At 46.8% G+C, this 25861-nt stretch overlaps 2 protein-coding genes across 3 annotated transcripts in view; both read left to right on the forward strand.

The window, feature by feature from the left end:
• The window catches only part of Xpo7 (exportin 7), a 106675-nt gene extending 103599 nt beyond the window's left edge, over window positions 1-3076 (forward strand). The window contains exon 28 of the mRNA XM_037208400.1: window positions 1467-3076. Coding sequence (XP_037064295.1) covers window positions 1467-1560 — 94 coding nt within the window. The 3' untranslated portion in view covers window positions 1561-3076. The remainder of the gene's footprint in view (window positions 1-1466) is intronic.
• On the forward strand, window positions 264-19562 carry Npm2 (nucleophosmin/nucleoplasmin 2). 2 transcript variants are annotated; one of them, XM_037208401.1, is made up of 8 exons: window positions 264-543; window positions 6881-7005; window positions 13486-13623; window positions 13740-13825; window positions 13919-14041; window positions 16494-16587; window positions 17591-17772; window positions 17939-19562. In XM_037208401.1, exons 3-8 carry the CDS (start codon window positions 13566-13568, stop codon window positions 17978-17980), a joined length of 585 nt encoding a protein of 194 aa, XP_037064296.1. In that variant the 5' UTR covers window positions 264-543; window positions 6881-7005; window positions 13486-13565; the 3' UTR covers window positions 17981-19562. The 2 variants fall into 2 exon arrangements, with proteins under 2 accessions (XP_037064296.1, XP_037064297.1); XM_037208402.1 differs by lacking the exons at window positions 264-543; window positions 6881-7005 and adding exons at window positions 12574-12980; window positions 13065-13137.
• Window positions 19563-25861: the final 6299 nt, after the last annotated feature.

Consider the following 25861-nt stretch of genomic DNA (forward strand, 5'->3'; position numbering starts at 1 on the left):
TAACGGCTACAATGAGGAACCAGATACCACAGTGCCTGGCTTTTAATAAAAACAATCCACATGTGGCAGTAAATGGGAAGGATGAAGGAGCACTCTCCCTTAAGTAGTGAAAAAAATCCTTTAAAGGGAAAGTTGTCCCTAGACATCAGAGCACCTGAGACCTACACTCTAGATCCAGCTGTCACAAAGCCTTGCGATTCCCCTGAAAGGGAGTCCGAAGCCAGGTCTGGTAGCACATGCTTACAGCTCCAGCACTTGGGAGTGGACAGAGAGGCAGGTAGATCCAGAAGTTGAGGGTCCTGATGAGGCCAGTGTTTGAACTGTGCAGTATATATTGAATTGTAGTAGACACTGCCTTCCTTGAAGAACATTCACCTGCCTTCTCTCACCTTCTGTTTTGCTCCTTGACCCACAGTATTTTTCTGACCTAAGAAACAGCATTGTCAATAGCCAACCACCAGAGAAACAGCAGGCCATGCATCTGTGTTTTGAAAATTTGATGGAAGGCATTGAGCGGAATCTTCTGACAAAAAACCGAGACAGGTAAGTGTCTGGGTCTTGCCAAAAAGTACTGTTATTTTTCAGACTACTGAGAAACAAGGGCAGTTCCATAAACATTTCTGTTCACCAGATATGATCTACCTAAAGCAGTCCTGTCTCATAGACAGGCAAGTTACATGTCTGGTTTAAATTTCGCCATGACAAGTTTTAGTAGTAACCCAAAACATCTAAAATTATGTCAGTGTATGTTTTAAAATTGAGAATGTAAACTTTATTTTGCTAAATCTTTAAAACCATATATATGCATATATATTACACTTAATGGCATATCTAAACTGAGATGCTAAGTTTTTGTCAGAAACACCTAATCTGAACTACATTTCATAAACTTGACACAGATTAATAGATTCCTGTACCCTGGTTATGCCAAACATACTTGGAAGCTTTCTAAGAAATTAATTAACTATCTAGATTATCTTCATTATTTAATTCTAATGAAAGCATTTTAATATAAGTGATTAGGCTGTGATGGGGAACTGAATTTAAATATTATTAAATTTGATTCAGCTCTCAGTCTCACTGGCTCACTAACCATCTGTGGTTAGCAGCTTCCATATTGGAAAAACACAGCTCTATGTCTTCGGTCTTTTAGCATTGACTTCCTAAGGTTCATACCCATCTCTTGTCAAGCAGTTAATGTTGCCTATGGTGCTGCCATGAGCCCAGCATGGCCCTCCTAGCTCCAGGTTTGACCATCTCTGGCCTGCTGAGAAGTTGGCAGGAAAAAGTAGAAATGTAAACAAGGCTACCTTTCCCTAATAGTCCTGAGACTAAGGCTAGCTGATTAGACACAGTTCCTGTGCTCTGCTTCTCAGTAGCTATTTCTGTACTTAGGAAAACAACATTTTAGGCAAAGACCTTTCATTTCTACCTCCTCCCCCAAACCACATGCATCCTTTCTGCAGGTTCACCCAGAACCTGTCAGCATTCCGTCGAGAAGTCAACGATTCAATGAAGAATTCCACTTATGGAGTGAATAGCAATGACATGATGAGCTGACAACTCTTGGACTCTACCTGTACAGAGCAGCATCCCTTTGGTCTGGTCCAGAGGTTGAACAATTGCAAGGGAGAGGGCCTGGCTGATCCCAGCTCCTTCCTCCAGAGGTGTGGGGGAAATGGCAAAGGTCAACTAGCTATTTCCCCAAGAAATAACGGGGGTGTGCGTGCACTCACTAAGGGCAGGGCACTGCTGGTTCCTGGGGGACTGGGTGGGAAGGGTGGTGGGAGGAGACAGAGACAAACATCTGAGACTCCAGCCCCCTCCTGGGGCCACCCAAGCAGGGAGAGCCCAGTGTCCTGCCACAACCTGCCTTGTATAAACATGTACATTTTTTCATAACATTTTGAACAAGGTTTATATTGACTCAAGTTTAAAAACAAAAGTGTGACTGAAAAATTTTTACAGAGTCTAGTGCACCAATGCTGATGTGAGGGGTTATGTATGGTGAGTGAAGAAAAATGTGTATTGTGGTGGCCTGAAGCTTTATTGGACAAGGATGTGTGAAAGTGCAGAGATATATTTAGTGACACAGTGTAGAGAGGCAAAAAAAAAAAAAAAGGAAAAACTCCAAATGTATATTTTTTCTTAATGCCCTTCCCCACCCCGCCCCCAATGATGCGTTCCTGTTGCTGTAGTAACCCTTGTTATTAGGAACTCTGAGCCATGCGGAAGCACCATCCTCCCCATGCATGGATGCTGCCCTGGGCCCCAGCCTCCTGCAGTAACAAACAACTCCAGCTAAAAATGTCTGGTGTTCTGATCACTATCTTTCTTCCATTCTACTTAACCCTCATCCTTAGACAGATGCCTCTTGCTGTTCAAAGTTGGATTTATGTCTTGGGATTCTTGGTCTCTGTAGGAGACGATGGAGAATTGAGCCATTTGCTCTCTTGTTGAGCAATTTGCATGAGTCCACCAGAGGCCTGATGTGTGTGTGGCCATAACTTTGTCTTCCCCAGCCCTTGAGGCAGTGCGTGTGATGTGTGTGTGTGTGTGTGTGTGTGTGTGTGTGTGTGTGTGTGTGTGTGTGTGTGTGTATTTATGTATGTACCCTGCACTCATGAATGTATGAACTGGAGGAAGTTACTACGGAGGAGGGGTTCTTAATAACAAGGTCTACCTAGCATGAAGTATTTAACATTCTCCCTTGAAAAATATACATTTTTATAAAATAAAAACCATAATAAATGTTTTGAATATTAAAAAAGAAAAGTTAACCTACAGAGGAAAATTCAATGGAGAAAGCTATTTGCCTTGTACTTCCCCACAACTGTTGCTGCTAGTTGTACACTCTCTAGTTCAGCTCTTACCCGTGGGACATTAATCAATTAGGTTTTATTTTTATTTTCCTCAACCCTCACAAACAAGCCTGTTAATTTCCTTCTCCTCTGGCGACTGTGTGGTGAATCTTTTCTTGCGTGATCAGGTTGCGGATAGACTTGTAAGGGTGTTTGCTGCATACAGTGTAAGCATTGTGACCGCCAATAAACTTCAGTGGTTTCTACTGACCTGGTTTCAGCAGTCAAGTGTAGTGTGTCCAGGGCTGTGTCTCACTTAAACACATGGAGATAATTTAATCAATCATGCTTTCTTTTTTAAAAGCCACTGGATACAGAAGTCCCTCTGCCTTAAAAAATTAACTCACTGTATCTGACTCAATTCTTTAAAAATATGACTGGTTCAGCTAACATACTTGAAGCATAGTGTAATGCTCTCCAGAGTTGTCAGAATGAGGCCACTCTTCCTCTTTTCAGGTCATGAAATGACGACCTGCATATAAGCAGTAGTTGAAGAAAGCCCCATTTTGTTAGTCCTTCCATCTGCTTCTCTGATATAGGCTGGGCTTCATTGATCAGGCCTTGAGAAGTTAGAGGCAGATGTTTCTCCTGGAATACCACAGAATGCACAGGCCAGATCAAGCAAATAAAGAACACTAGTTTCTGGGATTATGGCCCTATGCTACACAGTGCCTTCAGTAGGAGGGATCTCCGTTGCCCAGGACCATTGAAAAGCACAAAAGTAGAAGACAGCTGTGTGTGTCTACCTACACAGGCCCAAGTGCCAATCTGCACATTCTTAGGTATGCTAGTTAGTACCTTTCTGTGCTGTTTGAGCCTTTGGGAACTGGTACTGCCTGCTGGGTCCTAAAAGGCAAAAAAACTGTGTTTTCATGTCTACAAGGCAAGTAGAATGGCAAGTATGTTAAGGTAACAGTTGGTCAACAAAATCCCAGTGTCCTTCCTTCTCTCCCACAAAATGATCCCAAGGCAAGAAACTCACTAGGGATGGTGGTATCTTTGTTGCATCACAGTGAAGTGTCTGTGGTTAAGATCTTCCACAGCCCCACCAAACTGTGTAAATCTTAAGTCTTTTACTCTTCAATGGTGTGGTATCAAATGCCTTTAACCCCAGCAGTTGAGAGATAAAGGCAGGCAAATCGAGGTTCAAGGTCAGGCTGGACTACAAAGAGACAATGTCTATCTTCTTAGCAATCATGGAAACTGTGGGTATCCATGCTGTTTCTGGACACTGGGTTCATCAGATCAAAGTCTACACAGTGACTCCTGGAATCAGCTATTCTGAACACCTATTCTTTTAAAGACAACTACTAAATCTTACTATGTGCATATGTATTTGTTAGCTTAACCCAAGTAAATGTAGTATTTTCCTACTAAAGTGCAAACCAAAGAAGGGATTTTACCCAGAGTGGAAATAATAGGTTTTTTAATTCTGTTCTTTGATACGTGTTCTCATGGCCAGGTTGGCCTCAAACTTAATGCTGTAACCAAGGCTAGCCTTGAATTCCTGGGCCTATTTGGCTCCATATACTAAGTATTGGTATTACAGGCATGTGCCTCCTCCATGCCTGGCTAATAGAAATAATGACTTTCAGCAAAAGTGTCAATTTTCTAATGGAAAGTGACAAACCATTTTCTTTTAGTGCCCCAGTCAGCTCTGTCCAAACTAGAATTTCTAATGAGATCTACAAACCTAAGTTGTTACCCACTAATGTGTCAAGCAAGTACCAAAGCAGAAATGGAGAGGAAAAACAGTTGGGTTAACCTGCAAAGGGCCTTTAAAAAGTACACTTTTGAAACAAATTTGAAGGAATCAAAATGTGCATCTCCAACTATAATGGAACATTAACTACATAGTAGATCATGTCTTAGTAATAGATCCTCCCAGCTATCTTCTGGATCAATGACACTTGAGTGTTTTCCAACCTTGGAACACCAGCTAGTCAGCCACTTTGGTGTGCTTCAAGAACAGTGTGTCCATTAAAGGAAGCAGCTGCCAGACAGTGGGGCTGAGACCATCAGAGTGAAGTGTAGAATGGAGTTTGAAAATGACTGTCCTTGGCACTATGGTTCTCAGGACAACCTGACTGTCCTTGTCATCTGTTTATTCATGACATTGGCACCTGCTGGCCAGGGCCTATCTAGTAATGGGCTACAGAAAAGGAGTCAGTGGAGTCAAAACATTGATTTCAACTCTTCTGCACAGAATCCATTAATAGTATACAGTGACTTTAGGAGTCAGCAGGGTGGGGTGGAGCCCCATGGTTCAGCTTGTACCAGGCCCTAACTTTAATCCTCAGCACCCCATTCCCCAAGATCAGTGAATAAACTATTTTGTTTGTTTGTCTTACATCCCAGCTGCAGTTTCCCCTCCCTCCTCTCCTCCCAGTCTCTCCCCATTACCTTATTTTTTAATATTTTTATGTTGATTTTTTTGTTGGTGGTGTTTTTTTTTTTTTTTTTTTTTTGAGACAGGGTTTCTCTGTAGTTTTGGTGCCTGTCCTGGATCTCGCTCTGTAGACCAGGCTGGCCTCAAACTCACAGAGCTCCTCTCAAGTGCTGGGATTAAGGGCGAGCACCACCACTGCCCAGCAATGTTTATTAAAGTTTAATCAATTTAAGTTTTGCTTTTATGTTTTTTATGTGAGTGCTCTGTCTGCATGTACAACTGTATATCAGAAGAGGCATCAGACCCACTATAGATGGTTGTGAGCCACCATGTGGTTGCTGGGAATCAGGACCTGTGGGAAAGCAGCCAGTTTTCTTAACCGTTGAGCTATCTCTCCAGCCCCCACATTATACTTTCAATTAAAGACTTCATAAAACACTCAGCACACAGAAGTACCTATTAACCTAATCCCTCTCATCACTGGGTTACAGAGGAGTGCGATCTGGGCAGAGGAGAATCACCTAATTGCTGCTACCGAACCACAAGTTATACTGGTCAAGCATTGGGATTCATGGTCTGGAGAACAAGCTCACAGGAAAAAGCCAGACACGGTGGCTCATGCCTGTAATGACAGCACTTGAGAGACTAGAGCAGGAGGTTTGCCATGAATGCCAAACCAGCCTGTCTTGGGGAAACAAAGGGAGAGACTGCTGGAGACATGGTCAAGAGCAGTTGTTGCTTTTGCTGAAGATCTGAGTTAGCTCCAGTCATCTACATCAGGCAGTTCACAACTAACAGTAACTCCAGTTCCATAGGCTCCAACAGCTGCTCTGGCCCTGCATATGCACATATGCATAATTTTGGTAGTTAAAAAAGCTCAGATCTGCCTGCCTCTGCCTCCCAAGTGCTGGGCTTAAAGGCGTGCAACACCACGCTGGCTGTAGTTCAATTTCCTTTAAATAAATGGATAGTAGACATAGCCTTATGAAAAGCTCAGAGGAGGTGCGCACCTGTAATAGCAGCAGGGAACAGTGGAAGAATCAGATCAAGAACAGATAACATGACTGCCCTCTTCCCAACCCCCGAACCCCCACCAAAAAACCAAAAAGGCTCAGAAGAACCACTTACACAATAGTTACTCCCCACGACTACTAAAGGGTGGAGAACATAGTCTTAAAGTCAGAAAATACATGCCTCTCCCCAGCTCTCAAGGGCACTTAGTAAAACATCTGAAGCCCAATTCAACTGGAAAGTGAAAATAACGAGAGCTGAAATGCAAACACTTAAAATGAGTACAGCCGGTCATTACATGATTAAACACCTCTTAAATCCAGTCTGGGGCGCGAGTCACAAAGAATATCGAGTTACAAACTATTGACAAGCTATAAACACTGCAGCAGAACCCTTCCGCTTAACTAGACAGGTGCAACAGCAGCTCCCGCAGCCACACCATCCACGTGCCGTTTACATCTGCAAAACCCACTTTTGTCAAATGTATAAACTATGCTCTTTGCTTATCTGCAGGCCCAGAGACCCAAAGGTCCTCTTTCCCTTCTGTCTACATCCCTAAAGTTTTAGAACCTGCTTGTTTGTTTGAGATGATCCTAATCTTGTCCCTTATCTGTCCCAGCAACCAAAATGTGCTCCTTCCAAGCCAGGACCAAAGGATCAGGTCACGTCGTGATGGATGACAAGGATGTGGCTTATGTGCCGCAGATACGTTTGCTGAAGGCAGGAGGCGGAGGGTGGAAAGAGGTACTGGAGTGAGTGAAGTCCCTGCGGAGTCCCCGCTTGACCAGCCGCACCTGACACCAAGCAGAGCAGCTGGAACCAAAACCTGCGAACGCGCGGCCCCCGGAAGTGATTCCGCGCGTTCCTTGCGTCAGAAGGGGACGCCGCGCCTAGGTTGCAACTGTGCTGTGCGGAATCCCCAGATCAGATCCCGCCCCTGTTCTGCGCATGCGCAGTAAGGATTCGTGAGCCGGGTGGTTTCCGGCCGTAACTGCAGGGCTAATCTAAAGCGGGAAGACTTTTTCTCTGGGCCCTGTGCTTGCAGAAATTTGAGTTTATTTGCGTCGCGTTCTCACACTGGTATCCGCCGCGGTTGTCACAGAGTCCCTGTCCCAAAGTTGGAGTGATAAACCAGTGGGGGAAGTCGCAGACGCAAAGGGGTGCTCTTCGTAGTACTGCTCCCAGCGAAGCCCTGTCCTGACCAAGAAGGCTCGCAGAGATAATATGGCCCAAGAGATAGTGTAGCCTTCTTTGTGCCTGAGTGAAGAATGGGCCTGCAAGAGGTTGGGGTTTGATCCAAAAAACGGCTTCTAAAACTCCAAAGACCCCTTAGCAAAGCAGCCCAGTAACCAGTCTGCTTAGTCGACCAGCCTAATGGAGAGGACACGTGAACCAAGGCTAGGGCTGTGAGAAGGAAGTTGAGGAATATTGAGAGGCGGGTCAACGCAACTTTTTACCAGCTGAATTTGAATGGTCTCCTGCGATTCCCTAGTTCTAGAATGGAGTCAGTCACCTGACAGAGAAAGAGGACGCACTGGGCAAGACTAAGGGCGGGTTGTAAAGAAGACAGTGCACTGGGTGAACCTGAGCGAAGGCCCCGCTCCGCTCCTGGAGATGTCAAAAACATTTCTGTAAAATCAATACCAGTCACACAGAAACTCAGAAGAGGGCAAACACTTCATTTTACTAAGCAAATATACTTTGAATACAAAAACCAAAGACATTAAGGAAGAAAAGAATATTTAGGGGGCTGGAGAGACGGTTCCACAATTTAAAAACACTGGGTGCTCTTCTAGAGGACCTAGGTTCAATCCTCAGCACCCACATGGCAGCTCACAATGGTCCATACCTTCAGTTTCAGGGACTAAACTGGCCTCCTCAAGCCAAGGCATGCACATGGTGCGGTCTTACATGCACAGATATACAAAACACCCATACACATAAAATATTTTTTAATTTAAAACTTTTAGACGAATGCCTCATGAATTTAGATGCATTCTTACCAAAATGTAAACGTGTCAAAATCAACAATATATAAAAAGGAATAATATGCCGGGCGGTGGTGACACACACCTTTAATCCCAGCACTCAGGAGACAGAGGCAGGCAGGTCTCTGTGAGTTTGAGGCCAGCCTGGACTACAGAGTGAGTTCCAGGAAAGGCACAAAGCTACACAGAGAAACCCTGTCTGGGGGGAGGGGGGGATAATACAACATGATTAAGTGTGGCTGAGTCTAGAATGCAAGGTTGATTTAACTTTCAAGAATACGAGACTGGAGTGGTGGTTCAGCAGTTAAGAGCACTTGCTGCTCTGCCAGAGAGCACTGGGTTCGATTCCCAGCACCCACAGGGTTGCTCACAACCGTCTGTAACTCCAGCTTCAGGGGCTCTAACTACCTCTCCTGGCCTCTACAGACACCAGGCACTCAAGTGCTCACATATACCATACAGACAAAACACCCAAACACATTTAAAAAAAATTTAAATGTTCTACAAAAAACATAAATGTAACACCACATAAACTAAGGAAAAATTAGAGATCATCTCAGTAGATATAGAAAATATGATGAAATTCTAAACTCATGATATTAAGTTTGAAACCCAAAAACAGTCTCCTGGGGGTGCAGCTCAGTTGGCAGAGTGCTAGCCTAGCCTGTAGGAAGCCCTGGGTTCAGTCTCCAGCACAACACAAAGCCCAACACCGTGATGAATGCTTTTCATCCCAGCACATTGGAAATGGAGGCAAAAAGATCAGAAGTTCCAGGTCATCCTCAGTTACTTAGTGAGTTCAAGGCCAACTTGGAATATATGAGGCCTTATCTCAAAAATAACAGCAAAGAAGGAATAGAAAGTAACTTTCATTTTTTTAAGATTTATTTATTGTGTATACAGTGTTCTGCTTGCATGTGTCCCTGCAGGCCAGAAGAGGGCAACAGATCTCATTACAGATGGTTGTGAGCCACCATGTGGTTGCTGGGAATTGAACTCAGGACCTCTGGAAGAGTAGTCAGTGCTCTTAACTGCTGAGCCATCTCTCCAGCCCAAGAAACTTTTTGTGAGTGGTGGTATTAGGGAACAAACCTGGGGTCTTGTACGTGGTATTAAATGTAATCCCAACAGACTTTCTTAACCTTATAATCTACAAAACTTGCCAATAGCATACTTGAAGGTGAAAATGGGATCTTTCCCCTTAAAGCAAAAGGTTATCTGTAGTAACACAGACCTGCAATCCTGGCACTTGGAAGGCTGAGACAGAAAGGCTCAAACTTCAAGGCCAGTCTGGGAATATATAAATGTATGTAGGGTGTGTGTGTGTGTGTGTGTGTGTGTGTGTGTGTGTGTGTGTGTGTGTGAAGACTGTGTCTTGGACAGAAAGAGGGGGAGAAGGGAAGGAAGGAGGCAGACCAAGGGTGGCAGTACACAACTTTAATCCCAGCATTCAAGAAGCAAAGGGAGGTGGATCTCTGTGAGTTTGAGCCAGCCTGATCTACATAGCAAGTTCCAGGCAGGCCAGGACTACATAGTCAAACCCTCTTTCAAAAAGGGGGTGGGTGTTTTACCAAAGGTCCTAACCAAATGAATGCAGCTGAAAGAGAAAAGGCACATAATCTCAAAGGAAGAAGTGAACCTTGTCTTATTCTCAGTGTCCTAATTTGGAGTACAAAAAGAGCCACTGGAACTGGGAAGACAGGGCCAATGTGTGAAAGTCTATTGTTTGTTCATGGGTTTTCATTTTCAGGTTATCATACAATGGGTTTCACATTATGACACTTCATACAAATGTGCAGTACTCTGTTGTCATTTGGTCTTCTTCCACATGTCCTCTCCATGTCACCTAGGTAACTAGAATCACTAGTTCTCTTTCTTCCCTACAAAAACCAGTCTTGTGACATGCTTGTTTAACCTGTCCAAGACCCTGGATTTGACTAAATTTGTTCTCTACTACTGATGGGGGAAATAAAGGTTATTTGTATGTACTAAAAACAATTAGATTAAAATTTAAAATATACACCATTTTCCATGGTGTCCAAGACCATGAAATACATATGAATAATTTTAGATCTGTGCTAAAAGCTATAGGATAATGCCAAGGAAAAAATAGACTGTAATGTGTTCATAAATGGCTGGCTCCAAAAGCACTGTGATGTCCATTATCTTCGTAGTGGGTTTTTATGGTGGTTTGTTGTTAAAGAGACAGAACACAGGGCTTCCCACATGCTAGGCAAGCACTTTACCAGGGAATTACATCGCCAGCCCCTGACATTGATCTCTGCGTTCAATAAAATCTGAAATTTTTTCAGTAAGTGCTTTACATTTTTATTGGTGTATATTCGTTGTATATAGTGATGGGTTGCATAAAGACTATCTTTGTTTTTTGGGGTTGTTGTTTTTTTTTTTTAAGATTTATTTATTATGTATACAGTATTCTGTCTGCACATATCCCTGCAGGCCAGAAGAGGGCACCAGATCTCATTACAGATGGTTGTGAGCCACCATGTGGTTGCTGGGAATTGAACTTTGGACCTTTGGAAGAGCAGCCAGTGCTCTTAACCTCTGAGCCATCTCTCCAGCCCCAAAGACTATTTTGTTTTGTTTCTGAATCAGGATCTTGCTGTATAGCTCTGGCTGCCCTGGACTTTCACTCGATAAACTTGGCTGGTCTCAAACTCACAGAGATCTGCCTGCCTCTGCCTCCCAAGTGCTGGGGTTAAAGTTGTGCTCCACTTCATCCAGCTACATAAAGTTATTTTCATGTAAGTACTTTGTTCAATAGAAATTTCAAAAGGCCTTTTTGTAGAAACTGGTGTGTTGATTAAGTATCTGTGAAAATACAAAGAACCTGAAATAGTTAAAAGTCTTGCTTTTAGCTTCTTTAGATTTATTTTATGTGTGTGAGTGTTTTGCCTGTACATACATGTGTGCACAACATACTTGCCTTGGAGGTCAGAGGAGGGCATCAGATTCCTGAAACTGGAGGTACAGACAGTTGTGAACCACCCTTTGGGTCTTCTGCAGTAGCAGCCAGTGCTCTTAACCACTGACTGAGCCATCTCTCCAGCCCCTAAAATCTTTTCTTTTGGTGCTCAGGATGGAGCCGAGGGCCTTTCCCATAATAGCCAAGTGCTCTACCACTAAACTATACCCTCAGGCTTAAAATATTTTTTAAAATAAAAAGACTGGCTGGGTCACTCATGTGACCTGATCTCAAGATCTGCTATCAAGCCCGTGTGGCTCTAGCTTGAGGGCAGACAAGCAGACCAATGAAACAGAAGACAGTCCAGAAAGATCACTTGACAACGAAGATGCCAAGGTCAGTGTACCAGGAAAGGATGGTCTTTTTCAGAATTGGTGTTAGAGGAACTGGATATGCATTTGAGGGAAAGGCAGGAGGTGAGGGATCAACATTGAACTTTTCCTACTACATAAATAAAAATGAACTCAAACTAATGTAATAGCACATGCCTGGAATCCCACGTCCTCAGGAAGCAGAGACAGATGCTCACAAGTTCAAGGCCCTCCTTTGCAACATGAGATACTGTTACGGAGTTCATGATACCTTGAGAAATCAATCTGGATTATAATTAGCTAAATTTATTAAAGCGGCTAGCAGGACAACAGTCTCTGAGCCAACGTTGAGATTGCTTCGTGAAAGAGGGGTGAGGGGAGGGTTTTTAAAGGTGAAAACCACAGAAGACTTTGAACATCTACACAAGCAAGGCAAGAGCTGTTCTGCTCTGTCAAGATCAGGTAACCTCAGATTAGTCCTTGAATGCCTACAGAAGCAGGTTACAGAAGCCAAAAAGCAGTCGTGTTGTTTTGTTTTGTTGGAGACAGGGTTTCTCTGTGTTAACCTGGCTATCCTGGAACTGACTCTGTAGGCTGGCCTTGAACTCACAGAGATCCACCTGCCTCTGCCTCCCGAGTGCTGGCTGGGATCAAAGGCATGCACCACCAGGCCGGGCCAAGGTTGTATATTTTTGCATGGGGGTGACTAAGTCAGGGTTCCTGGGAAGTTATCGTCCAGGAGCTGGAGTCAGAGACAAACAGCTAGTGGGCACCAGGATGTATGCCTAGCATAAAAGGGAGTTTCTTTAGCAATCACAACACCATCTCAGAAAAGTGAACTCAAAATATATCATACACCTAAGAGTCAAAGCTAAAATCAGGGTCAGGTGTGGTGGTGCCCGCCTATAATCCCAACACTTGGGAGGGAAAGGCAAAAGAACCTTGGGTTCAAGAACAGCCTTGCTGCATAACAAGACCTTGTCTCAAAAAGGAAGGAAGGGGAAAGAGAGAGAGAGAGAGAGAGAGAAAGAGAGAGAAAGGAAAGGGACAATACAAAATTTGGAGTGAAAAAAATATTTGGAATACATATATTTGACGCAAGACAAATACCCAGTATATATAAAGAACCTCTATAAGTTAATAAGGAAATAATCTCAAATAACTCAACTTTAATAACTGGACAGGCACTTTGAAAATGCCATCGTCATTACCGGTGCTTCCTGCCAGATGGCAAAGCATCTCTAAGTAGCAAAGACACCCTCTCTTGTGGTAAGTCCCCACTGGCTGGGCACAGTGGTTCTCCAGTAGGGCTTCTTTCTGGGCCAGCAGCAGCAGCTTCACCTGGAAACTGGTAGGAAATGTAAATTCTCTTGGCCCCACCTAGACCTGCTCAATGGGAAACAGTGGCGGTGATACTCAACAGTCAAGTGCCAGGTGATCCCAGGCAGGAGGGGAGGAAGGAAGGAAGAAGGGCTACTTCTTTAAGGCTAATTGGGTACCTCCCCTCCTCTTCCCCAGGCTTCTTAAGCCTGGTGTGGGAAGCTGGCCCTTGGGTGAAGTTCTGAAGCCAGATGAGAACCTGCAGGTGGTGGTAAGACTCATGGCTGGCAGCACAGTAAGCCTGAGCAGGGCGTGAGTGGGATGTGGATCCAACCGCACACATCCAGGCGTCTCCTCCCTCTCCGCACTGGGATTCTGGGAGGGGCCCTAAGGGCAGCCACATCATCTCAGCAAGCTTCCAAACTTGGGTTACACAAAATCACCATTCTCTCCACTGCTGTTTTGAGTGTTTCTGTCTCAGGCCTAGGGATGCTCTGATCTGTTGGGGGGTGAGGGGAGGCAGGGAATGACTTGGCCTTGGCCTCCAGGAGTTTTCAATGGCTATTACTACAGCCACAATTCCCCAGGCGTCAAAGTAAGCTTTCCTTACATTACTCAGGAGACAGTGATAACAGCTGAGCTCCAAACCAGGGACCCAAGACCCTACCTTCCCCCCACAAAGCCACTCGGCAAAGCAGCATGAGTCGCCAGAGCACCAGCAGTGGGACAGAAAACACAGCAAAGCTCATACTCTGGGGTAAGGGCTAAGGCTGTCCCCAGCCAAAGTGGAATGGGCTTGCTGGGGTGCTATGCCCCTAACGTGGGGGGAACCCATGAGCCTCCCAGCCCCACGCTGCCATCTTCTCGATGCAGGCGGTGAGCTCAATCACGAAAGGCTGACTTGCACCTTTAAACCCCAAGGGGAAAAGAAGGACAGCTGTAGACTGTTGCTCAACACGGTAGGTCCTCCCAGAAAAAAGGGGAAGGCGGCTGGGACAAGCGTGCTTCTCTGGCCTCAACAGGTAACAGCTTTCTCCCATCACCCTCCTCAGGTCTGCTTAGGGGAGAAAGCCAAAGAGGAGGTGAATCGTGTGGAAGTCCTGCCCTCAGCCAACCAGGAAGACAGAAAATTACCAGTCACCATTGCCTCACTGAGGGCCTCCGTCCTACCTATGGTGAGTCTCTTTCCTTTAGGCCCAAGGAAGCGATCACTGCCTCGCTTCATCCTCCAACGGGCCTGGACGTAAATGTGGGTGCCTTCATGCCCTGGGGCTTATAGCCATGCTAGAAAGGCAGTATGGCCCTGACCACAGTGAGGATCCATCCCAATCCCTGCTTCCCAGAGCCTTGCAAACACGAACGAGCCAAATAGCCTCTCCAACAGTGTCGTGTTCAAGCCATTCACTACTAGTCACCAAGACATGGTTGGTGGCTTATATTTGGGTTATGTGTCTAGAAATTCTCTTCCTTCTGGTATCTCATTCTGTCTACACAATTCATCGTTGTTTGTGAATAATAACAGGTTTGTAGTTCGGAGGTCTTTAAAAATGCGCTGGGGATGGGGAGTGTGTGTGTGTGTGTGTGTGTGTGTGTGTGTGTGTGTGTGTGTGTGTGTGTTAGGCACATGTGTCATAGCATATGTGGAGACCAGAGGACAATTTTCAAGAAGTTGTCTCTCCTGTTGTGGGTTCCAGGAATCGAACTCAGACAGCAAGTGCCTTTACCTGCTGGGCCATCTCTCCTGCCGTCGTTTGTTTGAGACAGGCTCTCATATTGAATCCCAGGATAGCCTTAACCCTGCAATTTCCTGCCTCCCCCTCCTCGAGGCTGGGATGATAGGTGTGTGCCACCACCCTGGGCCCTTTTGCCTCACTGTGTTGCTCCATGACCTAGGACTTTTGGTATAATACAAATTCCGCCTGACTTAAAACTGAGCTTGTGAGTTGAAAATGTTGTAACTGGGAAATGCTTTTACTCTGCTTATCCCACGGAGCATCCCAGTCCAGCGCCGTGCCTTGGATGTAGAAGCATCATTCGTTTGCCTTTGAGAAAGCAGGGTGGAGAGAGCATCATGGTGCTCCGTTGCCATGGCCCTGGCTAGACAGGCCTAGGAAAAGATCAAAGTTCAGAATGCAGGTGTGTTTCCTACTAAACAAGCTTAACTTCTGCATCGCTGTCAAGTCAAAACTCCAGAGTAATTGGGAACTGTAATTAGATAAATGTGAACAGTTGATCTTTCCTCTTCCTTAATGTAAGATGGCTCTCCACGAAGTGATTGGCAGACACCACTTCATCAAAGGAGTGAAGCCCCAATCTAGTCCTCCCATGCTTTAAGGTTTTTATTTTTATTCAAGAATAAGGAGTTCAATGTCGTCAGATGCTTTTTTTTTTTTTTAAGATTTATTATGTATACTGTTCTGCCTGCATGCCAGAAGAGGGCGCCAGTTCTTATTACTGATGTTTGGGAGCTACCATGTGGTTGCTGGGAATTGAACTCAGGACCTCTGGAAGAAGAGCCAGTGCTCTTATCCACTGAGCCATCCCTCCAGCCCTCAAATGCTTTTTTAAAAAGATTTTGACTTAGTTTTATTTTACATGCGCGAGGGTTCTACCTGCATATGTCTGCACATTCATACCTGGTTCCCACAGAGGCCAGGGGAGGGCCTTGAAACTAGAGTTGCAGGTGACTGTGAAACACAGTGTAGCTGCTGAAACTTGAACTCCGCTCCCCTCCAAGAGCAGCCAGTGCTTTAATAGCCAACCCTTCTTTCCAGCCCCTCAAATGTTTTGACTCCCCTGATCCCAGGTTCTTCCTCCATCCTTCCATTAACATACCATTATGTTGGTAGAAGAACATTTGAGCCCTTGGGGTTCCTTATTTGATCATGTGAACTCGCCATTCACTTTAATACGTTGGCATCACTTCTGGTTTTTGAGACAGGGCTTCACTGTGTGTGGCCCTGGCTGTCCTGGATCTCGATCTGTAGACCAGGCTGGCTTCAAAATCACAGAGATCCGCCTGGCTCTGCCTCCCAAGCCCAGCCTGACATCTTTCTTTACTTAAGGATTCCTGGGGGTGGGGAGTGTGTGAACAGGCTTGCCACAGCACTCATGTGGCAGTCAGAACAGCTTTGTGGAGTGGGTTCTCTCCTCAAGCCTTCTGTGAGTTCAGGGACTGACCTCTGGCTGACAGGCCTGCTCAGCAAGTGCCTTCACTCACTGAACCATCCCACCAGTTGGCATGGTCTCCCTTTCTTTCGTTTGCTTCTTGTTTTCTTGTTCTTGTTGTTCCTTGAGACTGAGTCTGTGTAGCCCAAACTGGCCTCAGACTCTCAGTAGTCCTCCTGACCGTCCCTCCCAAGTGTTGGGATACAGGTGTGCACCACTCTGACTTCAGAAAAGAGATTTATTCCCAATGTGTGGTCATGTTGGGAAGAGGGTTATTTGTGTGTTTGGGGTTGTTTTGTTTTGCGATGGTCTCACTCATGTCATCCAGACTGGCTGGAACTTAAAATCCTCCTGCCTCCTCAACGCTGGGATGACAGCATTGTGTGACCAGCCCCTACCAGGGGCCAGGCTGAATTACCTGTGTCTTCTACATTGCTCTGATGTCCCTCCCCACCACAGGCCACAATGACAGGTATGGAGCTTTGTCCTCCAGTGACTTTCCGGCTCCGGGCTGGCTCGGGACCTGTGTTCCTCTCTGGCCATGAATGTTACGGTAAGTTGATGTGTCCTAGGTAGCTGAGGCCTCAAGAGATTCTTTTTTTTTTTTTTACAAATGGCTGCTAGTAGCCTGAACTAGGAGGCTGTGGCGAGGCTGTAGCCCTAACTCTTCCCTTGCTTTTCCATGTCTTTTGTAGGCCTCAGGCCTCAGCTGTATCATGAGAGTGGTGTGGCCCTTGTTTCAGCTTCAGAGGATATTGTAGGGTAAACAGTGTCTTCCAAGACTCTTGCTGGGCATGGCGGCACAGCCTGTAATCTCAGCTCAAGGCCAGCCTGAGCTACATAGCAAGACCCTCTCTCCAAAAAGAGCAGCTCTTAACTATAACTAGTATTGGGAAGTATTTCAGAGATGGGCTTACTAGTAAGTATGAAGCCAGAGTGATAACACGGGCCACAACTTAGGCAGCTTGCTATGTCGGCACCTTTAAGATCCACCTCACAGGCTGATGATGGCGGCCCATGCCTTTAATCCCAGCACTCGGGAGGCAGAGGCAGGTGGATCTCTGTGAGTTCGAGGCCAGCCTGGTCTACAGAGTGAGTTCCAGGACAGCCAGGACTACATAGAGAGCTTGTCTCCAAAAAAAAAAACCTACCTCACATCAGACCTCTGAACAGGTTCCTCCACCTCAACATGGCACACTGGGGACCAAGTTTCTAGCACATGAACCTTAGAGGGCCGAGCCATACTGTAACCCCACCATCTCCATCTCCCTCCCGTGCCGGTCCAGCTGCAGCTTTGTCCAGCCAGTTCTCCTTTCCCCAGCCTGCATGGAGATTTCCTGTCCCTTGCTCCGCCCTGGCCCCTACTTTGGAGGAAGGGACAGAAAGGACATGGCTTGCTGCAGAACGTGAACTCAACTCCTCCCCAGTGCTTGTCTGGGGATCAACTTCGAACGGAAAGGGTTGGTGGGGGGGAGATAGGCATGAACCCTGCGGCTCAGATGTTCTGGTTTTCCTCCACCCTGCCCTGTTCCTGCCTACTTCCCCTTCCATGACAGAGACTTCAGACATACCCTGGGAAGATGACGAGGAAGATGAGGGAGATGGCGAGGAGGAGGGAGAGGAGGAGGAGGAAGAAGAAGATGAAGACGAAGATGAAGATGTGGATATATCACTAGAAGAGACGCCTATCAAACAAGTCAAAAGGGGGGCCCCCCAGAAGCAGATGAGCGCGGCTAAGGTTGGGGAAAAGGAATGATACGAGGCACCAGGACCTGAGCTGGGCACAAGGCCATCACTACTAAAGTTCTGCATGTCACAGTTGGGACTGCTCAGTATTTAAGAATGTGTTCTGGTTCTGGGTCTTGGGGTTAACTCTCCAAATAACACTTGGTTTTTGTTCCCAGAAAAAAAAGGTAGAAAAAGAAGAGGAGGAGGCAGTAAGGTAATTCCCACCCTTAATTCCCACTATGGCCACCACCAAGGATTGAAGTCGAGGCTTCTGGCATGTTAAGCAAACAGGGTACCACTGAGTTACAGCCCCAAACCCTGCGTTTGGCTTGGTTTAGGTATTTTGTTTTGTTTGAGACAGGATATCATCAGTAAGTTGCCCAGGCTGGCCTTAAACTCGCTGTATAGCCCTGGCAGGCTGTGGACGCGTGATCCTTCTGCTTCAACCTCCCTAGGAACTGAAACAGTCCTGGGAAGCAGATACAGGCAATGTGTTTACATACATGCACACATGTAGATTCAACAGCTCTGGAGGTTGGCACAGTTCTTGAAAAGTGTGAACTATCCTTCTGACCTGACTACCTGAGTTAATTCCTCCCTTCTTCAAATTTAAACAAACAAACAAACAAACAAACAGCTCAAGATCTACACTCAAACTCACAGCGGCCTTACCCAACAGTCCTGGAAATAGTGGCACTCAAAATGTCTGCCAATAAGAGTTGACCAAACAGTGTCCCTTTTTTTTTTCCCCTTCTCCATGGTGCAAGGTAAATTGAACATATGTAGGCTTTGGAAGCATGTTAGCAACCAAAAGGATAGAATTAAGAGAATAGGGCAAGGACTCATGTTCATTTCATGTCTTGCATTTTAGCAACAGCTTTTATTATTATTATTTTTTTTTGCTAAAGTGATGCAAAAGATTAACACTGGAAAATAATGAAAAACATAAGTAATTCTCATGTGTTTGCTAAATTATGTGCAGTGAGGTTAACATTGCTTTTATAGTGAAAAAATGTATTATATCAGCTCTTGTTAAAATGTATTTAAGTGACAGCTTATTCATCTGGACCAACTGAAATAAAACACCAGTCTCGGCACACAGAACAATGAGTACCAGAAAGAGAACCCCCAAGACTAGAGACCCTCCACGTGAGAATGCACCGAGGCAAACAAAGCCTTACGGTTCTCAAGGCTGTGGAAGCCTCTGCTAACCAGAAACTCAGACTTAATCCGGTCCAAACCTCCGCCAACTGGAGCGACTGCTGAGTCCCCTAAACAGCCGTCGCACGGGGACGGACGGTCCAGTGCACGTGGAGATCAGTGTACCTGGGGTTTGTCTAGACAAGATATTGGAGCAGTTTAAAGAGGTGAATGATAGATTGGTCACAATGATGGCAAATTTTGAGAAAATGGAAAGGAAGGTAGAGACTCTTTCCCTCTCTGCCTGCGTAGGCTCAGAAGTCCCAAAGCAAGACTGGGCTTGTGCTCAGGATTAAAGCCAGCAATGGCAGAGCAGCGACAATCCACTCATATGTCAAACATCCCAAGCATGATTCAGATTCGCTGGGAGTTCTGGAGTCTCTCAGGTTTGTAATCCCGAGGACAAATCTCTTCTGCATCTCCCACCCCAAGAGATGAACACATCGACCGTGTCAACAAGCCTCTTAACGGTGCCAAGATCCTGTACAACACAGCCTAACAAAAAACACCCTCAACCTGCCTGTCCGCAATTGGAAGGAAGAAAAGAAAGAAAAAGAATAAATATTTTAAGGCTGATCATGGTAACACATCCCTTTAATCCCAGCACTCAGGAAGCAGAGGCAGGTGGCTCTCTGAGTTCTAAGCCAGCCTGGTCTTCTACATAGTGAGTTCCAGGACATCCAGGGCTACATGATAGACCCTGTCTCAAACAAAAAACAATGAAAAAATATTTAAGTATACATTGTCTATTGAACCTCTACCCCCATTGAGCCTATACCCTCCATATCCCCACCCTTTTATCACTATCTCCCTCCTGCTATGAAAACAGGTTTTGTTTTTTATGACAGGGTTTCTCTCTGTGTGCAGCCCTGGCTGTCCTGAAACTTGCTCTGTAGACTAGGCCTGACTCTGCCTCCCCAGTGCTGGGATTAAAGGCATGTATGTCTCAAAAAAAAAAAAAAAAAAAAAAAAAAAAGGCATGCACCACCCACCACCACTGCCAGGCAAAAAAGGCTTTTTTTTTTTTTTTTTTTTTTTTTTTTTTTTTGTACTTGAAAGAAAATAGAAGTCTAAAGAAAACACACTCTTAAAGAGACAGAATAAGGCCGGTGGTGGTGGTGGCGGCGGCAGCGGCGGCGGCGGCGGCGGCGGCAGCAGCAGCAGCGCATGCCTTTAATCCCAGCACTTGGGAGGCAGAGCCAGGCAGATCTCTGTGAGTTCGAGGCCAGCCTGGTCTACAGAGTGAGATCCAGGACAAGCACCAAAACTACACAGACAAAAAAAAAAAAAGGAATAAAAAAGGAAATAAGCAAAGCTGAAGCTGAGCTCAGTGGCAAAGGACTTGCCTAGCATGCTAGAAACCAAGGCTGTTCCCTTCCCCAACACCACAAAAGATTAGACTCAGATGTGGGTTGGGGATATAGCTCAGTGGTGGAGTGTTTCCTTCGGATGCATCAAGACTTAAGTTCAAGCCCCACCACTGAAAACAAAATAAAAAACGAGAGGGGCAGAACAGCAGGGGTGACCAGGTCGGAGGGCCAGCCCCTCTGTCTAGATGAACTGCCCAGCTCTGCTCCTGCACGCAGTTATTGGGAGGACTCGGCTCTGGCATAAAGCTGCACTCTCTCGCCCACTCTGTCCCTATTCCTCTCCAGGCCCAGCCCTCAGAACAAGAGTCCCAGGAAGAGGGTGAGCAATGAAAAGCTGGGGCTGGCCCTGGGGAAGGCTGCCAGGGTGGGAGGGAGGGGAGGAAGAAGGGGAAACCTTCAGGGCCCCATGTCTCCGCAGGCGAAAGCTACACTCAGACCTAGGAAGTCTGCACTCAAGAAATGAGGAGCTCACCTTGGTCTCTCCAGTGTCCACCAGGGGATGTCCTACCAGCTGTGTCCTGGTGCAGCTGGCCAGCCCCTCCATCTGAATCTAAACGTAATAAAGTGTTGTGGGGGCCACACGGGAGCCCTACAGCCCGGCCCTTCAGTTTCAAGAGGCTCTTGGAGAAGAACCCCCCACACACACACACACACACACACAAGCCAGCCTAAGCCACAATAAAATTTGCATGATCAGAACCTCCCTCAGCCTTTTCCCTGGGTGGGTCTCCTTGAAGCTGCACTAGCTCATGTGCCCAGCAGAGGGCAACCGCCAGCAAGAAACTGGCCCCATGTTTCTCTTCCTAGGTTTCCAGCCCAGGCTTGAGTGGAGGCCTAGGCATCTGGCCTCAGCCCTGGCATCAGTGAGCTGAGGCAGATGAGGTTTACAAGGACAGAACTCTAGGACCCAACCAGCTTTTGCTACCAGGAAGGGCCTGACCCAGGTCCAAACTCTGTTCCATTTCTCTGCGCTTCTCAGGCAATTGTCACCAATGGGACACCCACTGGGGGACATCCTAGGCTACTACAGTTGAGACTAAGGCTCATATGACACTTCCCAGGACACAGGCCTCTAACAGGGTGAGGCTGCCGAGAGTTGGAGAACAGTGGGTGACTCCTGCGTGGCTCTGACTCTCTGGCCTCATTAGCATGCTGAGGTAGCTTTGGAGCCTGCTCACTGAGGGGTGGCTAAGACTTCATCCCTGATTTGAGTGGAACACAAGATGATCCCAGAGGGGGAACCTGTACTAGGCTCTTCCTGCCCCACCCCAGCATCCCTAGAGGCCAGGCCAGAAACAAGCCGGCAAGAGCTGCCCAGGACCCCCACGGATGAGTCCCAGGAGGTCCGATTCATCTCCTGTTGAGTTCCTTGGCCCTTGGCGCAGATGATGCTCATCCAGCCTGGTTCACTGTTGTCAGTCTCAGGTACGGGAGAGCCAAGCTAAGGTGCCCACCTCACTCCCATTCAAGTCACCTGCAGCCTGGGGGCGGCACAGAGCCAACGCCATGATCTCGGTCCCTGGAAAATGCTTTGGAGGAAGGGAAACGGGGAACTGAGAGCTCGCGAGACCGTTCCTGTGAATGCAGCTGGAGAAGGCTCCAGGCGTCCATCCTGAAGGAAGGCTGCCATGGCAGCAGTGGCTCGAAGCCCAAGCTATGCATGCTGTCCCCAGACTCGCCCCTTTAACCATCACAACCACTCCCGGAGGTGGGTGATGTCAGCTCCGCTTCTTAAATGAGAAAACCAAAGCAGAGCCTGCACCTAAGACAGGGAGCGGCAGGGGGAGCTAGAGAGCCTGGCCGCAGAGCCTTAGCTTTTGACCTCTGATGGGAGGACTTCCTGCCAGCATGCAGGAAATCTGTACGCTGAGCGCAGGGGCTAGGGTGCAGTCGTCTGTGTGAGGGAAACTTATCGATGGCTAGGTGCAGACAGAGCAGGGCCTTCTTCCCTCCTGCAGCCCCGGGCAAGTCCCTACATACAGGGGCACTTAAATACACCAGATAGGCACCCGGGACTGACCAACAGGTACAGCCGTGGACCACCTGACCGACGGGATTTGCAGGTCTGAAATAGGGTCAGATCTCAGTCCACATTGCTAGGGGTGCCTTTTGCCCTGACCTCACCCCACCCCACCCCACCCCACCCCGTGTTCCTACAGGAAAAGGATGCCTAGCCTGAGGCCGGTGGCAGGTCTGCAGATGGGCTGTGCTTTCCTGCAGCTGGGCTGTAGGGCACGGTGTGAGACAGCCCCAAATGGAGGTGTTGGACTTGGCACTAAGGGGTGGAGATTAACTAGAATGTTGGTAGCCACCTCTCACTCTGCTTAGCACCTCTCAATGCCCCCCATAAATGTTCACAAACCCTCCCTCCCCCAACTCACTCCATCAGGGGAGAAAGTCTGCCAGAGGTTAGGTAAACTGAGTCCGCCTTCCCCTCCTTGGCAGCATGAGTCCTTTGTCTCAACTGACCTAATAGCAGCCATTTCCTTTTTCTAAAAGAGAACCTGGAGCCAGAGAAATGAACTTTGGGGGGTAGGGGGTGTGAGGGGGTTGGTTTTTCGAAACAAGGTTTTTGTGTAACAGCCCCGACTGTCCTGGATCTCACTCTGTGGATCAGGCTGGCCTCGAACTCACAGAGATCTGCCTGCCTCTGCCTCCCGAGTGCTGGGATTAAAGGCGTGCACCACCACCATTTAGCAAAAAATGAATTTTTCGAGTCACACAGCAAGGGATGGAGGGCAGGTCCAGAACCCAGTCCCCATCCCCCACTCTCCAGGCTGCCTCCCACTTGTGGTTGGCCACTGCCTCCCCCAAGACAGTAAGAGCAGACCCGAAAGCCAGGCCTGAAAGTGCCAGGTAACAAGGGACAGGGAGCCAAGGGTTCCTCACATAAAGCAGGCTGCCCCATATCCCTCTGGTACCAGACTCTGGCCGCAGCCTCAAGACCAAATTCCACTGCTGGTATCTGTTACCATGGAGACTTAGGCTGCACTAAGGGGGCCAGCCAGCGAGTGGCACCAGGCCCTGTCCCCAGTGACAGGGAACAGGTGCGCAGGCTCAGAAGCCTTGAGCAGTTCTGCCTCCAGGCGGGCGAATGAGCGCAAGGCAGGAGGTATTGATGGCCTATGCCTGTCTTCTGTGTCCAGCCGACACAATGAATCACCATTGAATTCCAAGTCTCTAGCTGTCTCCTCCATGCACCTGAGCCCTCTTACCTGTGAGCCCACCCGATGCCTTGGGTTGAATTCAGGTGGAGTGGCCTTTAAACACCCTGCCTGGAGCTTTAGTGAAACATTTCACTATTAGGATAAGAATGTGTGCTGTATCAAGCTGATGAAAGAAAATGCTGGCCGTACTTTCAGGAGGGGAGGCTAAAATCTTTTTAGATTATGGATTCGCCTATAGAAAAAATGTCTGCCGTAAATCAAACAGTGAAGGGGAAGATGAATAGAAATCTTACATATACAACTTAAGTAAAACGTAACTCTCTGAACAGATGAAGATAGGCCTCTTCTGTGTTCCAGAATCTAATCAATATTTACATGTAGAATTCAGCTATCATTTGGCTTAAAAGGGCTTATTGGGAAATGTTATCATTTATACTATTTTCTACAGAGAAAATATTTTACTGTTTAAAATATATATAATATGTATACATATACATATATATACATACATACATACATACATATAAACACCCTGCCTGGGAGCTAGTGAGGTCATATGAGTCCAATGGAGAGAGAGGGGGCAAGTTTCCCTGAAGCGGGCAGAGACTGGAGTGAGTCTCCAAAGATCACAAGAATGTGGAAGGTGGAAACGCTGCAGGGTGGGAGGTAGAGGTGTGTCCAGCAGGGCTGAGAGGTGAGCAGGCTGGAGCTGCTTCCAAGAACATCAAACTGTGTTGCTGCACTGTACCGTGCTGGGCACTGGGTCCTTGGCCCCTTGGCCCAGCCACGAGGTAACTTGCTGTTAGACATGGAGTATCATTTACCTTCTAGTTTTAACAGGATTTTTCTGTGTAGTCCTGGCGGTCCTGGAATTTGCTCTGATCTCAAACTCAGAGCTCTGCCTGCCTCTGCCTCAAGAGTGTTGGGATTAAAGGCGTGCACAGCCACTGCCCAGCTCTGCCTTTTTTTTAAAAAAAAAAAAAAACAATTTATTTATCTTTATTTTATGTGCAAATTTATTTATCTTTATTTTATGTGCAAATTTATTTATCTTTATTTTATGTGCATTGGTGTATGCATGTATGTGTGAGGGTGTCAGATCTTAGAGTTACAGACAGTTGTTAGCTGCCATGTGGGTGCTGGGAATTGAACCTGGGTCCTCTAGTAGAGCAGTTGGTGCTCTTAACCACTGAGCCATCACTCCAGTCCCCCCCCCCCCGACTTTTTTTTTAAAGATATGGTTCCATATCCCAGGCTGGCCTCAGGCTTGCTTTGTAGCCAAGGTTGATGATGACCTTGAACTGATTCCCCCAGCTGCTTTCAGCCTCTGGAGTACTGGGATTACAGGCTTCAGCGACACCTGCTTTAAGTAGTGCAAAGGATGGGACCCTAAACTTCATGAATGTTAGGCCAGCCTTCCACCAGCTGAGCTACATCCCAGCCAGTCCCCAATTCTAAATTTCTTTAAATTTGATTCCAAATCCCTCAACTCCCCCTGGTAATTCCCACCTTCTCAAACACCTCTTCCAGTTCACTCCCAGGCCCCCTGCAGAGGCATTTTGAGTCTGCAGAAGAGAAGGTGGAGCTCTAAAGACCCCCCCTGCTTTAGAGCTGGGCTGAGCCTGTGGTTGGGGAACAGGGGGAAGGTATACTGCTGGCTTGCTTGGGGGGGGGGTGCAGAATGGCAGACCACTTTGTGGATTGCTGGAACTCGGAGAGGTGAGAAGGAAGCTGGAGAGTGTCACCTTCCCAGTCAGCTCTTTAAGCGGCAAATAAATCCGCCTCCATGCTGCTCTGAGAACTCCAGGGAGCCAGAGCTCATTCAGACCCGTAGTTCGCCCCAAATCGCTCCAGTTCACCACCCGCTAACCTTTTCTGTAAAGAGAGAACTAGTCACCAACTTTCAGAACCTCAGCTGTCTGTCACATTCCAATCCAGTTAAACCCGTCCAGTTCCATGGTGCACACCTTTAATCACAACGCTAGGGAGATGGAGGCAGGTGGGTGTCTGAATTGGAGGCAAGCCTTGTCTACAGTGAATTTCAGGCCAGTTGACGCTGCATAATAAAACCCTGTCTCAGAAAAGAAAGGAAGGAAGGAAGGAAGGAAGGAAGGAAGGAAGGAAGGAAGAAAGGAAGAAAGAAAGAAAGAAAGAAAGAAAGAAAGAAAGAAAGAAAGAAAGAAAGAAAGAAAGAAAGAAAGAAAGAGAGAAAGAAAGGAAAGAAGAAGAAAAAGAGAACTCAGTATGGTCTCTGAGCCCTATAGTAATAATAAAGCCAGTGGCAGGCTAGACCCTGGGGAATGAGGTCCCAACTCCAGGGAACATAAAGAGCTAGATTCTGGAAATGTGGCTCCTTCAATCA

Source organism: Peromyscus leucopus, chromosome 9 (assembly GCF_004664715.2).
Source record: "Peromyscus leucopus breed LL Stock chromosome 9, UCI_PerLeu_2.1, whole genome shotgun sequence".
In the NCBI taxonomy this organism is placed as follows: Eukaryota; Metazoa; Chordata; class Mammalia; order Rodentia; family Cricetidae; genus Peromyscus; species Peromyscus leucopus.

Bases quoted from the DNA above. Each gene is read 5' to 3' on its own strand.
- Npm2 (XM_037208401.1), top strand. From the start codon at position 13,566: ATGAGTCGCCAGAGCACCAGCAGTGGGACAGAAAACACAGCAAAGCTC. The intron at 16,588-17,590 runs GTAAGTTGATGT...CTTCCATGACAG, and splicing joins CTCTGGCCATGAATGTTACG to AGACTTCAGACATACCCTGG. The intron at 17,773-17,938 runs GTTGGGGAAAAG...TTTTGTTCCCAG, and splicing joins AGCAGATGAGCGCGGCTAAG to AAAAAAAAGGTAGAAAAAGA.